The sequence below is a fragment of the Chelonia mydas genome, chromosome 4 (genome assembly GCF_015237465.2).
Source record: "Chelonia mydas isolate rCheMyd1 chromosome 4, rCheMyd1.pri.v2, whole genome shotgun sequence".
Taxonomy (NCBI): Eukaryota; Metazoa; Chordata; order Testudines; family Cheloniidae; genus Chelonia; species Chelonia mydas.
In genome coordinates this window covers 32,627,983-32,644,584 of record NC_057852.1, presented here as the reverse complement: position 1 = coordinate 32,644,584, position 16,602 = coordinate 32,627,983, and the positions used below count along the sequence as shown (strand labels likewise).

The 16,602-nt window shown below is 40.2% G+C and overlaps 1 protein-coding gene across 2 annotated transcripts in view; it reads left to right on the top strand.

Annotated features, from left to right (window-relative positions):
* Positions 1-1,494: 1,494 nt before the first annotated feature.
* Positions 1,495-16,602, top strand: part of DKK2 (dickkopf WNT signaling pathway inhibitor 2) — a 66,521-nt gene continuing 51,413 nt past the window's right edge. Inside the window, exons 1-2 of one of the 2 annotated variants that reach the window (XM_043545648.1) lie at positions 1,495-1,761; positions 7,241-7,449. In XM_043545648.1, coding sequence (XP_043401583.1) covers positions 1,566-1,761; positions 7,241-7,449 — 405 coding nt within the window. In that variant the 5' untranslated portion in view covers positions 1,495-1,565. Of the gene's footprint in view, positions 1,762-5,970; positions 7,450-16,602 lie in introns of those variants that run through there. The other variant, XM_007054398.4, reaches the window with a different exon arrangement.

Below are 16,602 nucleotides of genomic sequence, written 5' to 3'. Positions count from 1 at the left end.
TGAGTAAAATGATTTCCAGGATTATTTTTTTAATTTTCCTTCCTTCTTTCCAATTTTCCTTCTGCTAGTCTAACTTTTTCAGAACATCCTCATCTCTTAAAGTTTCAGAGTGACAAAAGGAAAAATGAAAAGGAAAGACATGGAAAAAGTGGACAAACAAATTGGCCATAATTAATGCATTCTGTGACACAAAGAGGGAGAAGGAGGGGGGAATTCAAAATTATGAAAAACTAACATTTTAAAATACATATAGTTGAAAATTCATTTCTTTGAAGTTTTGGGGAAAAAATCATAAAACTGGAATCTTTTTTCAAGTTTCTAGGTTTTAAAAAAAGCCCATTTGTTGGTAGGGGAAAAATGTGTTGAATGAAAAATACACGACCAGCTGTAATTAAAGAAAACACCCTGATATATTTCTAGAACAAGTCTAAAGTATTTATTTTTTTATGTGCAACAGTATGTTTAAAAACCTTCATACAACTAAAATGGTTTCCTAGTACCCAGAGAATGAGAGAGGCTCAGTGAAAGTTGCAAACGTTAATGTCCAGAGACAAACTTGAGGGATAAATCCATCAAGGAGATACCTTCATACTTCTTTAGAAATAAGAGAGCTTTAGTTAATCACATTTCAACTTCTGAAGCTGTCCTCTTCCCGAAGGGGAAAATGGAAGCTTACTTTCCCCTCACTACTGTTTTTTTTGTTTGCTTGTTTTTTGTTTTAAGGTTTGCTGACTGAATCGAAAAGCAAAACGTGTGTTTCGGATCAGCCCAAAACAAAGCGTGTGTGCTTTCTTGGTGAAACAAAACATTCACGGGGCAAGAGAAAAAGTGAGAATGACTCCATAGCCTGATCCATTAGGGAACTCCAAATTTTCTGTGGAAAATAGAAATGGTGAAAAAAATTATTTGAAAATCCAATTTACTGTCAAAAATAGCTTTGGAAAAATTTTGACCAGCCCTATTGTTACCTCTCAGCCTAACTTGCATCTTGCTGGGATTCACTATTTGCATTTTCAGCTGTTTCTGTGTAGAGCAATATTCTTACTATTATAGGTGGCACTAGCAGCCTATACTTAATGTTCTCCGAACACTTTCCATTGTGAAACCCTATTTCAGTTGCTTATAAGTTTGCCAGACTTGTCCCATTTGGGCAGAAATTTTCCGTGACCTGTTTGCTGCATGCTGATTTAGTTTTTTGTGTGGAGGAGTGTAAGATAAATCAGTTCGACTGTTTAAAAAATACATTGTTTTCTGCATGTTTTTAAAACAAAAAGTACAACTGTTTTAATTGAGAAGCTTTAGCACCTCCATGCTTTGAGCAGGGACTTGACAGGGGTATGTGGGAAGTGGCATGTCACAGTCACTTTTGCTGTCCCTGTGAAAATTTCCTCAAATTTGGTCAAGGTATAAGCTTTTGAAAAATCTGTTTGCACATGCTCAGTAGAGATCTTAGTTTGGCTTGTAAATTATCTGAAGATTCCATTCATATTGAGCGTGCCCCATCCTCTGACTAGACTGTATATGTGCCATCCCCAGAGAGCAAGTGAGCATGCTCTAGCCTCTGCATGCAGGGGCTGAACAGAGCTTTCCCTGCAGTTGTTCCTCCTGTCTGCTGTGGCAAGATTCTGGAACTGAGCAGGGAGATTGCAGCCTCCCCACCCCCTGCTGCACTGCTGCAGCAACCAGCTGTACTGAACGCAGTGGAGGAAGGAATGAAGTGGCGAGATCAATGCAGGAGCCGGAGGATGAGGGAGACAGCAGGTGAGGGGGCAGGAGACTGTATGTGGGGTGGATAGAAGCAGAGGAGGCTGGAGATGGTAAATAAGTGCAGATGGTGAGTGAAGCAGGAGTTGGTGAGCTTGGAGAGGGGAGGGAGAAAGGACCTAGGAGCAGAGAGGGGGACAGGAGCTCTGTGAAGGGTGGGGTAGGAGCAAAAGATGCACCCTGAGCAAGTGGAGAAATCCTTAGCCCTCCTGCACTTAGAGTGAAACCCAGAACTTGCATCTTCAGTCCTCATGGAGAAAATCAAATGTCAAGGAGACAATGCAGACCTTTTCTCCAAATCCTGCAAGGCAATCCTCACTCCAAAGAATCTCATGTAAGAAACATATCATAAAATAGGTTCTAGCCTTTTGGACTGCTGGATTCTCAGTTGGTTTCCCCCATCCTCTGAGCAATGCTTATTCTAGGTCACATTTATTTCTGATTCATCCCTCCATTGAACTCCACCAAATACATCCTATTACCATTCTACTATCTATTATATCACCTTTGGACCCCCACATTTTTCTCTCTCCTTTGAACCTATACCCAGGGGCATAGAAGCTACTGGGAATTTTGTCCCGTGGTTTGTGTTCAGGCTATGTACATGATATATGCCTTTTTTTTTTTTTAATTTAAGGACAAATCATCAGATTTAGAGTGCAATCCAGCTAGGTGCTCAGTGCCTCCTCTGAGATGTTCAGCACCCTCAATGGCCACTGATTTCAGTGAGAGCTGTTGTTACTTGGAACAGGTCATTAGATTGTAGCTTTTATTTTCATGGACTCTCTGTATTTCTCTCTCTCAGCCACTGTTTTATAATCCCATAAGAAGCAATATCCCAAACAGACTTGCTCATCATTGATTTGTCTATTTCTGTTGATCTTTACTTCAAATAAATGGAAAATGTATTTTTAAAAACATAAATATTAGTGAGTGTTAATATGGGGTTTGATCCTGCTGCCCTAGCTCAGCCAAAAAATCAGGTTGAAGTCAGTGGGAATGTTTCCTAATTGAGGACAACAGAACCAGATCCACAGTCCCAATAAATTCTTGTAGGGCCTCATCTCTTCCCTCCGAAGTTAGCAGGCAAACTCACATGTACTTCAATGGGAGAAGGTTCTGACTCTTATTGAGTGCTTGCAGTGTGTTCCTAGTTATACAAAGCATAGAGGAGACACTGTCCCTAAAGGTACTTATGAAATAATTAAACTGTCAATGAAGGATCACATTTTCCCTCCCACATAGCTGTCTAGTATAATCACCCACAGCTTTCTGATCAATAAGCCAAAAATCTGGTAGAAGTTGTGCCATCAATTTAAGTAAGGGGGGACAAGGTTTGTTTACCTAAGCAGAGTACTAAACTGATCTTGTATACCATGGGGGAGTGATAACTGAGATGGGAAGCAGAGCCTGCAAAACCTCGCCACTTGATCCTTCTGCTCCTTTATCACAAGCCAGTGAGCGCTGCACACTGAGGCTAAGGGAAGGCTGCTTTGTGAAATCCACTGTGAAGACTGGAAAGAGATGTGATTTCCATGGTAGTAGTTCTCTGTAATACCTCAGCTCCTGGCACACTCGTTTGAGGACTCTTCTGACTACAGGAAAGAAACGCAGGACGTCTCTCACTGCAGTGATAAACTAGTGAGCTGCGTGTCTGTCCATCTCAGTGCGATTTATGTTTGAATTTGGTGGCTGGTGTGCCTGTGTGTGTGCCTCCAGGGGTATCAGAGCTGATTGGGTGTTTCTACCTGGCAGTGTTGTAGGGATCTTTCTGTGTGCAGTCTGTTCAGATCTCACTTCACTAGTTTTCTGTGAAGTTTAAGTGATTTAAAATTATTACGGAGAAGGATCTTTTCAACACATTAAATTGCCACCCGGTTCCCAGTCAAACTGGTGGTGGTATAAGTGAAAGGCTCATCCATATGTGAACTGAATGAGTCCCCTGATGAGAAGTAGCCTTTTGCTTTTGCTCTGGTAGATGATTGCCCTTGCTTTCTCTCACAGGTTTCCGATGAACCAGATCACATGGGGGAAAGGTGTGTGAACAAAAGCGGGGGGGGGTGGGGTGGGGGAGATGATTTTCTCCTTCCTAAGGAAATTTCAAAGCACTTTCCTGTAGAAATGCCTTCCATGATTATACACAGATGCAAATGCAAAAACCATCCTTCATTTCCTAACCTGATCCTGGCTCCACAAAGGGGCAAAAGACAAAAGCTGTTAGCAAGAAAAACTGTCAGATTGTTAATGAAGTTTCATTTCACATTCATTCCCTCTCTGCTCAAAGGCTAGGATAGGAAAAATGTGAAACTTATAAACCTTTGTACTGACCATAATAAAGTCAATTTCATCTTTAAAACAAGGACTTATCTGACCCTGAAATCAGACTCTAAACTACTCAACACAATTTATTTTAGGACCCTATGGATTTAAGATCCAAGCTCTATAGTTGATCTGCCACTTCTGAGAAATGAAACTAATTTTAAATCCATCCATACTAAAAATGAGTACTGAAGCTGATAACCTCTTTGGATAAGAAAAAAGAGATTTTAAAGAATTCCTCCATGTAAAATTGGGTTTTAAAAAAAAATATCAAAGGCTTGAGTTGAAGTTTTTATAGGTTCACTTCCCCATTACCAGGAGCTCCTTCTAGATTACCACAAAGCCTAAAATTGGGACACGTTGACAGAAACAGTCCTCTGTGTTCTTTTAAAAGACTGTAAAAGGCAATGTTTCATATGAGGTCATTGCTGGAGACACAGCTCCTTATCTCCTTAAAAAGTATCTAGCCACAGCTTCGCAGCCAGGCAAGAGAGCTCACAGAATCAGAAGAATAAGGGATGCTGGTTCAAGGGGCTTTCGTCTCTCTGCCCTCCCTCCTCCGTGCATGCCTAAGTGATTTCCTCTCACACAACTGCTGATTTAACAGGGAAAAGGGAAATGAAGTTTAATTTATTCCTCCCTCTTACCCATGTAAAGGGCTATAATAAGTGGAAATGATTGATTCTATTTCAGATGAGTAGCCCTGTGGAAGGAAAAGAACCCGTGAAGACCCAGTTACTGAACTCCTCACCTCCCAAAATGTTGTTGCTTACACTTAAGTGTGTAAATAAGCAACTTATAAGAAAAACTGTTCTCTCCCCTCCTGTCACTCACTATACATACATACATACTAAGGAATCAAGGGTTTGTAACTAGTCTGCAGCAGTACAGACACTGACCCAGGGTGAGCCTTTTGCAGTGAGTCCCTTGCAGTTAATAGGTAAAAGCCAGATATAGACAGATCCTGCCAGATCTTGCTGATTTTTGCACCCAAATCCCCAGTTCCATTGCCTGTCTCCGGTTGTTTGCAGTGCTGAGATGTGCCATGCACCTTTTTTTTTAGCACACTGGTAGCAGTTGGATGGGTTCTTAGGTGGTGGGATTTGGAAAAGCGGCATGCCAAAATTACTGGAATCCACATCCCAGATCCAGAAGTTTGTGGCACTGCAGTACCAAGATGTGCTGTATTCAGGACTTTTTTTGATATACTGAAAGTAGTTGGATGTGTTCTTTATTTGGATAATGGAATTTAGAGGCTTGGGCACAAAAATTGGTGGGATACAGAAGGATTCATGTCCTGGATCTGTGTTTTTGTGGAGCTACAGTGCCAAGATGTCTCATTGTGGAATTTTTCTGCACACTACTAATGATTGGACATTTTTTATTTAGGCAGTGGAATTTTGGGGGCCTGGGTATAGACATTGGCAGGATCTAGCAGAGTGCACCATTTTCTGGCAGGATCCAACTTTTACTCTCATCCTAGATAATTAAAGCTACTATTTATTTATTTATTTATTTTTAGTAAATTTCACAGCAGAGGTGGGAGGAGGAAGTCACAGAATCGTCACCCAGTGACCCTCCCGGAGCCCTTGAGGGAGCCTCTCCCACCAGCCTGACCCTGCTGGAGCCCTAGCCCATCTTCCCTACAGCTCCTTACCAGCAAGAACAAGACCTCAAGTAACTGGTCCATCCCGTATCCCAGACCTGGCCGGTCCCTGGTGCCAAGAGGAGCTACTTCTGCAGTTCCAGCTGCTGGCAGTTGAGTTCTGCTGCACAGTGCAGAGCAGGACATGGCCAGCATGTTACACCCAGTAGGACCTGGGTGCGGGCTGGCTGGCTGGACCACGCTGCCCTTATATATAATTTTTTTTTCTTGTCCAGGTTTTTAAAAGTGGGGCGCATGGCCCCTTGCCCCCTCATCTGTCTCCAGTGCCTATGGAGCTAGGCCCAAACCTGCAGGAAGGAGCCACCACTGCAGCACAAACTCATCATGGACTTCATTGAAATTCCTGATTTCATTCTGACACCATGCCTGGGTGCCAACATCTGAGCCTTACAGATAGTCCAGTGAAAAGGGATATGTGTCCTCGAGTATGCTGATCCCTGAAACACTGTGTGTGTGTACATGTGTTCAGGAGGTGTGCTGGTCACTCAGGGGGACACAGCCCCTGTGTTCCTAAAGACAGGGGATACTTCCGTCTCCCAGCCAAAATGGGAAGAAAGATCTGCTGTTGGGAAGGTGGGTGCAAGGGGGGGATGAGAAGAGTCAGTTTCACTCTTTGTCACTCTGAACTGGGGGCGGAGGAAAGAGAAATCCATTGTGGAAAGCTATAAAAAGTAAAGGGGGCAGTGGGAGACGAGAGCAAAGTGAGAGACTGTCAGAGAACAGTGAGTGTGTGTAGAGATCTGTGCTAAGGAGTTTGTCAGTGAGTTTGTCTAGATGTCTGTCTGTTTCTGCCTGTGTGATCCTTACTCCAGGTCTTCAGTCCCCAGGACTCGCCTTGTCTGCCGGATGCCTGGAGCCCCTCACCCCAGCACCAGCTAGTCTGTAGGAGGAGAACGTGTCCTTTTCACAAACACTGGCTACAGAGACTGAGGCAAAAGAAAGAAAGAAGAAGGGAGGGGAATAAAAAGGAGGGAGAGAGAGAAACAAAACTAATCCCAGCCCTTGACAGTGCTGCTTGGATTGGATCTGGTTTGAGTTTTCTCCCTGCTGACTTGTGTAGCAAGAGAGGAGGAGTGGGGGGAAATAAGTAACTGACTCTTCGTCTGAAGTTTGAGCAAACCTGCAGGGTGACTCCACTGGTGGGAAGCTTTCCTGGGTGCAATTGCCTCAGTTTATTGCTCCCAGTCACTAAAAAATTTCCTGAACTTCTCAAGAATCTGGAGAAAAAAGCCGTCACTTCACTTGATCTGAATGTTGCTCATTTCTTTTAGACTGTACTTTTTTTAGGGGATTCTTTTTCCTGTCTCTCCCAGGACAGCGGTTTCCTGAGCATGTGGCATTGAAATCTATTGAGTTGTTTTGTTAACAAACTTTGGGAGAATTTTTTTTTCTTTTTATCCCTCTGCTGTTTTTTAAATCCCTTTTTTGGTGGGGAGGGGGAGATGATGCTGCTGATATGGAATAAGTGCTCCTGCTGTCTCCTCTTACTAGCCGTGATCCTGATGGTGGAGAGCTCCCAGCTAGACAGCTCCAGCTCCAAGGTGAACTCGATCAAGTCCACCCTGATGGGGGAGGCTCCAACGCAGGCAACCAACAGATCTGCAGGCATCCACCAGGGACTGGCACTTGGGAGCAGTAAGAAGGGCAAAATCCAAGGGCAGATGGGAAAACCTCCAAAGCACCATCATCGGCAAGGAGAGGTAGGACACAATTCATATACACATCTCTCTTTTTCTCTCCCTAATGTGTAAATGATGATTTTTTATGTGATCTCTCTCCCTCCCTACTTCACATAGGTCTAAAATTCAACTTTATTATATTTAAAAAAGTCAGATTTGTAGTCCCTCTCTTCTTGACAGAGCTTTCCTTCCAAAATGAAATGAATTCACTTCTCCAAGACTCTCAAAGACAACACTGTTTTTAGAGGAGTAGATGTAAGGGGGATTGATACGGTTTTAAACCTTAAGAAAAATAAAGTATCAAATTGACTGAGGGAGTCAGTAATCTTAAACGATTGCCTTGTGCATTTCTCTGCTGGATTTGCTCATAAAGACGGCTGGAAATAAAACCATTATTAATAATAATAATAATAATAAAATGATTTAATGAATAAAGGATGTAGCTGCTTGCTATTTATTTTAGTTAGTCAAGTTTGAACGGATGTCAAATTAGAGCTCAAAGTGAAAAGGATGTTGCTAGTGATAAAATGAAACCCTTCATAAAAATCACAAGTAGGAGATTGAGCAGGAGAAATTCTCTTGTGTGAAAGTGTACTAATGAGGGTCAGAAGGCTTGCTAGTCTAATATTTTAGCAAAATTCGTGCGCATAGTTTTGTGCTGAGAGTGAAGTAGGAAAAGGTTTGCATATTTCACTCTGGGACACCCAACAATGTTTGCAGATGTTTTCTTTGGTCATGGCCATGCTAGGTCAGAATGACAGCCGTCAGGATGGGGAGGGCAAAGTTGAGCTGAAATAAAAAGGAGTTACAGTTATAGAAGTAAGAAGGGAACCTGATTTGGCTGTGAACAACAACTCCTTCCTCCCCCTGCTTTGGAGATTATATATATATATATATATATATATATACACACACACACATCTGACTGAAACATTTCTGCATTCATGTTTCCTGGAAGGCAAATGATAAAGTAGCGTTTTAAGTCATCAGTCCTCTATCATCTCTTAGGTCTCCACTTGAATGGCACATTATAGTGATTGTATAAATGACATAGCTAGAGCATGCATTATTCTGCTTTCGAAAATATTGGTTTTCATACAATCAGACACTAGTAGCACCTCCAGATACAGCTGCTTTTCATAAGCAACAGACAGTGTTGCGGCAAGGGAGCTGCCAACATTCAGGCACTCAGTATGTTTCCTTTCCAGTGCTGAAGGGTCTCTGTCCTGTTCACATCTTTCTTTAAAGCAAGGAAGAAGCTGCAAATTCAAGTGATTCATTGAATTCACTGAATTATTTCACTGCAGCTTCCTAATAATTGGATGTAGCTATTTTGTTCTGAGTGCATGCAAAACTAGCAATATGTGATTAGGGTTTTATTTTAAGCTAATTATATGATTTTTGAATCTCTGTAGCTTCTCTTCTCAGACCCCACAATTGTTTTATAATTCACACAGAATTCCTTACCTCTGAGCAAAAGTTTAATAGCAGGTGCTGTAGCAAAGTCTCATATTACTAAGATTATTGCATTCTTTTACTACTTTTACATTTACTAGGAAACAATGGAGTATGACTTATAACTCGCCATTGACAAAATAAAGGAGCAATGTACATTTTTATTCATTCGCCTTGCTTTCTTCACTGTGTTTAATCACAAAGTCAAATTTTGCCACCCATTCTCGCACCCCATAATATCTTGCTCTCTGAGCAGTCCCTTAATTTCTGTGCTGCTGCTCCCACAGTAATGTACTATAAAACAAGAGTATGGAAGACAGAATCTGGCTATTTGGTATTAACATGGCCATCCTTATTCAGGATAAGATGTCTTTAGCGCTAAAGACATGATGTTGATGCAATTCACTTAATCCCAGTGAAGTCAGTGGAACTACTCAGGAGTAAGATTTGCAGGAGTGGGCCCTTATTTGCTAATTTGAACTATTCATTAATTTATAATGGCTCTCACTCACTAGCACGAATTAGTGATGCTCTACTGCAAAGCACACTGAGACATCTGTATATAATTATAAATGTCCTTAGTGGGAAAGAAGATGCCACTTAGGTTACAGATCCTGTATTCATATAATTTGCACTACAAATATCACTTCAGCCAAATCCTGCTCAGTTTACTCGTGTGAATAGTGTCAATATTTAATGGATTACATGGCTGAGAAAGGCAAACAAGATTTAGCTCAAGGAGCCCCATTCCTGCACTCTTTACTCAGGAAAAACTCCCATTAGAATCAATGGCTGTTTATCCTGAGCAGGGAATACAGGATTGGCTCCTGTTGAGAGGGTAATGTATTCATTATATTTTTCTCATTAATGAAGCTTCATCTTCATTTGTGGCTACATCGTTAGGTGTGGGGTTGGATAGCCATGAAAATAGCTGAGATTTACAACCAATAATTCTTAGACATTATTTTTCTCTCATTCTTTAAGATAATTAACACAACACTTCAGTAAAAAAAAAAACGAATCTTGTCATGATAATTTTTTGTTGACATGTATGGTTTCAGAGTTGGTAAGCTGCTGAATTTCTAAACAGTGGTATCGTATATCACAAACCAATTAAGACATTTTAATAATTTTCATAAAATAGAGCTTTATTAAATTAGTACTCTTCCTTGATTTGTTTAGACAATCGGACATTATAGTGGGAACTTGATATGTATGTTAAAAGAGCATCGCTTCCTACATCTTTCTCGCTGATGTTTTTTCCATAGCGGGATTGTTAGTCTGATAAAAATAGCAGTACCTTTTTAATACCAAAGAAATAAAATGTTGAGACTTCTATTTTACGTAGAAATAGAAAATGGCTTCCCTAATAATTAGGGCATAAAGTGGAAAAAAAAAACTAATAAAATTTACCTTCAGAGCTAAACTGAAGTCAACAGAACTCTTCCAGCAAAGAATTTGGTTCATGCTGAACAAGAGAACGATAGCCAACAATTAGTTGTTTGTGGGTGGGTATGTGGTTTTGTGTTAGACCAGTATGCTGTTGGTGCATTTCTTACATTTATTTACATCCTATGATGATCTGCGACATCAAGATTACGGTTGACTCTAATTTAGTCAATTAAAGAAATGGATGTATTAATTCATGATTTCTCTGGAATATTGATATGTTTTCTCTAGCAATTGACACTTCATAATGCTTTCATTTCGAAAGGGATGATCTTGCACATCTTTCTCAGGCAAAGCTCCTATTGAAGTCCATGGGAGTATTTGTATGAGTAAGGCAAGCAGAATCTGGTCTCGGATTACATTTATGCAGCAACTAAATACCTACAGCTGGCCTGGGTCCGCTGACTTGGGCTTGCAGGGCTTCGGCTGTGGGGCTGTAAAATTGCGGTATAGATGTTCGGGCTCGGCTAGATCTCTTGCTCTGGACCCCAGGAACGAGGAGGATCCCAGAGTCTGGGCTCCAGCCTGAGACACCTCAGCAATTTTTATCCTGCACGGCGCAGCCCTGAGAGCCCACGTCAGCTGACCCAGGCCAGTCCTGGGTATGCCTCAGGTCTTTTACTCCAGTGTAGACATACGCATACAGGGGCAATCAGGAGGAATACGATTTTGAATACTACTTGAACACAATTATGCCTATACAATAAGCATTATTTCTTTAAAAATAGCCATAACATAATTTAGCAGTTTTTCAATAGCCAAGAGCAAGTATTCATAGAATTGCTAAATTATTTGGATTTTGGCTGTCCCTTCATCCCTGTCACTCCTTCTCATTTTATGGTTGTTTATCCACTTCCACAAAAATGTAAAATGTACTAGCAGTCACACTAGGGAAAATATATACACCTATGGGGCCATACGCGCCTCCATTTACTCAGTAAGGGCCTGATTCTGTGTTACTGACTCGCATAAGTAATCCCACAAGGAAAGGTGGCAGAATCAGGCCCCAGGTTAGTTGCTGCTCCATGAGGCTCAGTGAAATCAATGGACTCTTTTCCTGAGCAGGAATAGTGTAAGAATGTGCTATTCTAAGAGGGCCTTGTGACATGCCATCACCTCCTCTCGCTTTTCTTTTTAATTTTGATTTAGATGTGTGAATTCTAGGAACAGCTACTATTTTGGCTTCTTGAGAGAATGATTATGGATTTAGAATCTTTAAAAACAAAACAAAGAAACCATTTAAGGTTAATGAAAAATACCAGATTAGCAGCACTGCCAATTGAATTTTTCTAGCCACGTATCATGCGTAGTTTACACAGTGGCCGGGCAAGCTTTCCTTTGTCCCCCACTGTTCTAAAATTATCACTTTTATGGGCAAAATTCTTACTCCTGGTTGAAAGTAATGAAGATTCCCTTGAATTCAGTGAGACTATTTGTATGCTGCCTCCATACCTCACTTCACCACAATTTGCATTTACCCCTCTGTTTCCTGGAGACTCTCCATTCTCTGTGCTTCAGCCTTGCTGAGTACTACCCTCTACTGTAGGTAAAGGTCCTTCCCGTCTTCTGACTCTATCCTCTCTGCTGTGCTCTATCCACCTACTAGCTCCAACTACTTTCCTTTACTAATGCATAGGTCTTAGTAGCCCCCCCCCCCAACTTTTCCCTAACCCCAGCTACAGGTCCCTCCTTCCTTCCTACTTCTACCAAGTCCAGTCACTTTCCCCACTGCAGATGGCCAAAAGAGCAGATGCTGAGAAGCTGAACTGGATCGCCGTTCTTCAATGGACCTAACCTTTCGTGGTGGTGGTGTGAGTTGTTGAGGGAGTGGGCAATAGCTCTGAGCTGGGGAAGAGAAAAGAACAAGGGGTTAAGAGGTTAGAGGAAAGAGCAACTGAGAAACTGAGAGGGTAAAAAAGGCTAGTTAAGGGAGAAACAGGCAAGGAAAGTGGAGAAGAGGTTGAAACCAAGCAAACCTTTGAGTTCAGATGGTGGGTTTTTTGTGTGTGTTTCGACTATAAGCATTATGTGAGCTGAATCAAAATGGCAGAGCTTTGCACACCTCTAATATTCACCAGCTCATTTACATACTAGTGTTTCCCAACTGGACATAATTACCAGGATTAACACTGTGACATCCTAGAAAATGCTAAGATGAGATTTTTTTTTTAGTAGCAGGCAAGTAAAACAGCATGAGATTCAGTAATTGACCACAGTATCCTAAGAACACAGCAATAAAAGGTACCAAACACACCAAAAATGTAACCACAGTCTCTTGAATTGCTAACAAGCAAGACAGCACCAATTATTTAACCACAGGATCAAGAATAATTTAACTACAGTACCCAGAACTATATCCAGCCACAATAATTTTATGTAAGTAACCAGAATTGCTAGCATCTATAAAGGCCACCAAAGAAATTATTATTTGCCCTCCTCTTTAGCTGTCTGGAATCTGAACACTTAGATTGTTAGCAATCTTGTTAAGTGGCTGAGGAAACTTTCTTTCTTTTCCTGTTAGAGAACTGGGCAGGAATTATTTCCTTTCAATGTCTCACTTTGAGTCCACTTTAATGTTTTTTCTTAACATCTTACTATTTTATGGGAGTTCTTCCTCTAAATTATTTATATTTATTACAATTTATGACTGTTCATATAACAGTAGCATCTAGAGGCCTTCAGCTGAAATTGGAGTGCCACTGTGCTAGAAGCTGTATAAACACATATCAAAGGCTATCCCTATCCTGAAGATCTAACAGTCTCAGTAGACTACACAGACAAATGGTGGAGAAAGCGTTTAATAACATTTTTTCCCTCTGAAAATGGTTTTTTAGCACCTACCGAGCTCAGTTAAACTGAAGCTTTGTATGTGCGAATGATGTGCAGTTTTAATTTTAGATAAAACTAAGCATTTGTGTCTGTTGTCCGTATGCTACATCTCTATCATATTCTGTTTAGTTGATTAAGCATTCTGGGTCTTATTACTGACTGCCTTACAACTATGCATCCCAGGACATATAGTACAGTAGGTATTTAATTCTGCCCAAAGGGGGCCCCTTGAAACCAGTTCCTGAGTTTGTTTTTTCATGTGTCCCTTTATTGTTTTAAGCTTTGCCACATCAAGAATTAAGGTTTTATCCAAAAGATTTTTTTTTTTAAAGGCAGAGGCCTGGCCTCCTCTGTGTGGACATTAAAGATCTCTGGCCAGATCCCAGGGCACTCTTTGTAAGTAGGCTTTGCCCTGGTGACCTTCACCAAACTTTCCTGATCCCACAGTAAGTGTACCATTTGGTTGATGCTTTACATGCTTAACACTGTGCTTCATGTCCATGGCAGAAGTGTCAGATGTGTAGAGATTGTAAATTGTCTAAGGATCCTTAAGCATGAAAGGAACTATCGAAGAAAGTAAAGTCCTGTGTACATTTAAACTGTTAATCTTAAAGCCTCATGGGGTCCTTTGAAAATTCTTTGAGGGCTAGATTGTGCCTTTGGCACCCATCAATTGAAGCTAGCTTCACTGAGCTGTGACTCCAGTGACATGGAGAGCCCCACACAGCAGCCAAAGTTCTTAGGAGGAAAACTTTCATAATTTTGTTCCAGGTGGTGATTTGTCTGCAAAATTTGCCTTTAACTTTTACAGTGAAAACATGAAGTTTCATGTCTTCATTGCAGATCCATCCTTGATCAAAAATTGGCTTAATTTTCCTCAATGACACCTGCTTTGAACAAAATTTTATTAGGTCTGTTGATTGCAATTTACTTACACGATTAACTCAAAAAAATGAACTGCAATTTAAAAAAATGAATTGTGATTAATCGCACAGTTAAACAATAGAATACCAACTGAAGTGTATTAAATATTTTTGGATATTCTACATTTTCAAATATGTTGATGTCTATTACAACACAGAATACAAAGTGTACAGTGCTTACTTTATATTTTTGTTTATCACTTTTACAGTGCAAATATTTGTAATAAAAAGAAATAGTATTTTTCAATTCCCCTCATACAAGTACTGTAGTGCAGTCTCGTCATCGTGAAAGTAACAACAAAAATCTACGTTTGTAAGTTATACATAACTGCACTCAAAAACAACACAATGTAAAACTTTAGCGCCTATAAGTCCACTCAGTCCTACTTCTTGTTCAGCTAATTGCTAAAACAAACAAGTTTGTTTACATTTACAGGAGATACTGCTGACTGCTTCTTATTTACAATGTCACCCGAAAGTGAGAACAGGCTCACACGGCACTTTTGTAGCCAGCATTGCAAGGTATTTACATGTCAGATATGCTAAATATTCATATGTCCCTTCATGCTTTGGCCACTATTCCAGAGGACATGCTTCCACGCTGATGATGCTTGTTAAAAAAAAAATAGTGTTAATTACATTTGTGACTGAATTCTTTGGGGGCGAATTGTAGTCTCCTGTTCTTTTTTTTTTTTTACCCACATTCTGCCATATACTTCATGTTATAGCAGTCTTGAATGATGACCCAGCACACTTTTTAAGAAGACTTTCATAGAAGATTTAACAAAATGCAAAGAAGGTACCAATGTGAGATTTCTAAGGATAGATACAGCACTTGACTCAAGGCTTAAGAATCTGAAGTGCCTTCCAAAATCTGAGAGGGACGAGGTGTGGAGAATGCTTTCAGATGTCTTAAAAGAGCAACACTCCGATATGGAAACTACAGAGCCCGAACTAACAGAAAAGAAAATCAACCTTCTGCTGGTGGCATCTGATTCAGATGATGAAAATGAACATGCGTCAGTCTGCTCTGCTTTGGATCGTTCTCGAGCAGAACCCATCATCGACATGGACGCATGTCTTCTGGAGTGGCGGTTGAAGCATGAAGGGACATATGAATCTTTAGTGATCAGGCACGTAAATATCTTGCGATGCCAGCTACAACAGTGCCATGTGAACACCTATTCTCACTTTCAGGTGACATTGTAAACAAGACGTGGGCAGCATTATTTCCTGTAAATTGTAACCGAACTTGTTTGTCTGAGCGATTTGGCTGAAGTAGGAGTGAGTGGACTTGTAGGTTCTAAAGTTTTACATAGTTTTATTTTTAATGCAGGTTTTTTGTACATAATTCTACATTTGTAAGTTCAACTTTGTTTTTTACAGTGCAAATATTTGTAATAAATATAAAGTGAGCACCTTACATTTTATATTCTGTGTTGTAATTGAAATTACTACATTTGAAAATGTAGAAAGCATCAAAAATATTTAAATAAATGGTATTCTATTGTTTAACCGTGCAATTAATCAGAATTTTTTTTAATCACTTGACAGCCCTAAATGTTCTCTCTTTGCTGCAAATGAAGATCCACTTTCCCTCAAAATTTCATGAAAACAGAGCAGTTTTCAATTTCAAAATGAAACTTGAAAACAATGGAATTTCAGGTTTTCAGCTTCACAGTGAAAATTCCACAGAGCTCTAGAACGAGCTACAAAAATTCATGTTACAAATACACAATGTGTCCTTACATTCTACCTTGGGGAAGGAGACATAAATGGACATATACAACTATACCAAATGGCCGAAGTACAAATCAACAGTGATTTCATAGTTATGATTCTCACAATAATCATTGTTCTTGTGGCAAGCCCCATACCCATCTATGATTTATTAGTTCCTTTGGGCAAATAGACACAGAAGTCATTGATTCTGAAATGAGCATATCTAAAATCATGAATGAAAATAAAAAGCTTCCTCATTTAACTGCTTTGGACTTCCTATCAGTAAAGACTGGAGGAAAGGAAGATAACATTGTTTAAGCCCTTTGTCAAGAAATCACTTAAGCACTTGCTTCAGTCCCATGGGATTTGCCTTCAGTCTTTGATATGATAGTGTTCATATGACAGTTAATAATCTTTGAAAACTGCACTTTGCACATATGTAGTGCAAATAGTACAACTTTTAATACATTTTAGCACATGACAAAGGTGGACTGTTCTGCAAATGCTCAGGGTATGAGGTGTTACTCAACTCCACAGGAACTCTGCTTCATTCTCTCCACATAATGTAAGTGTTAACCAGGCTGTGTATGTTTTTACAAGTAGACACATCAGTCCAGTGAATGAAAGTATAGGCTTCAGTTCCATGCACTTTATAAAGTTTGCATTGAATGAGCAGTCGTCTGCAGGGCTTGTGACTGCCGAACTGACATTTTGACTTTTTTTTAAGTAGGGATATTTTTAAATGGAATGATAAAGAATACCAGCGGGGGGTGGGTTTGTGTGTGTGTATGTATAT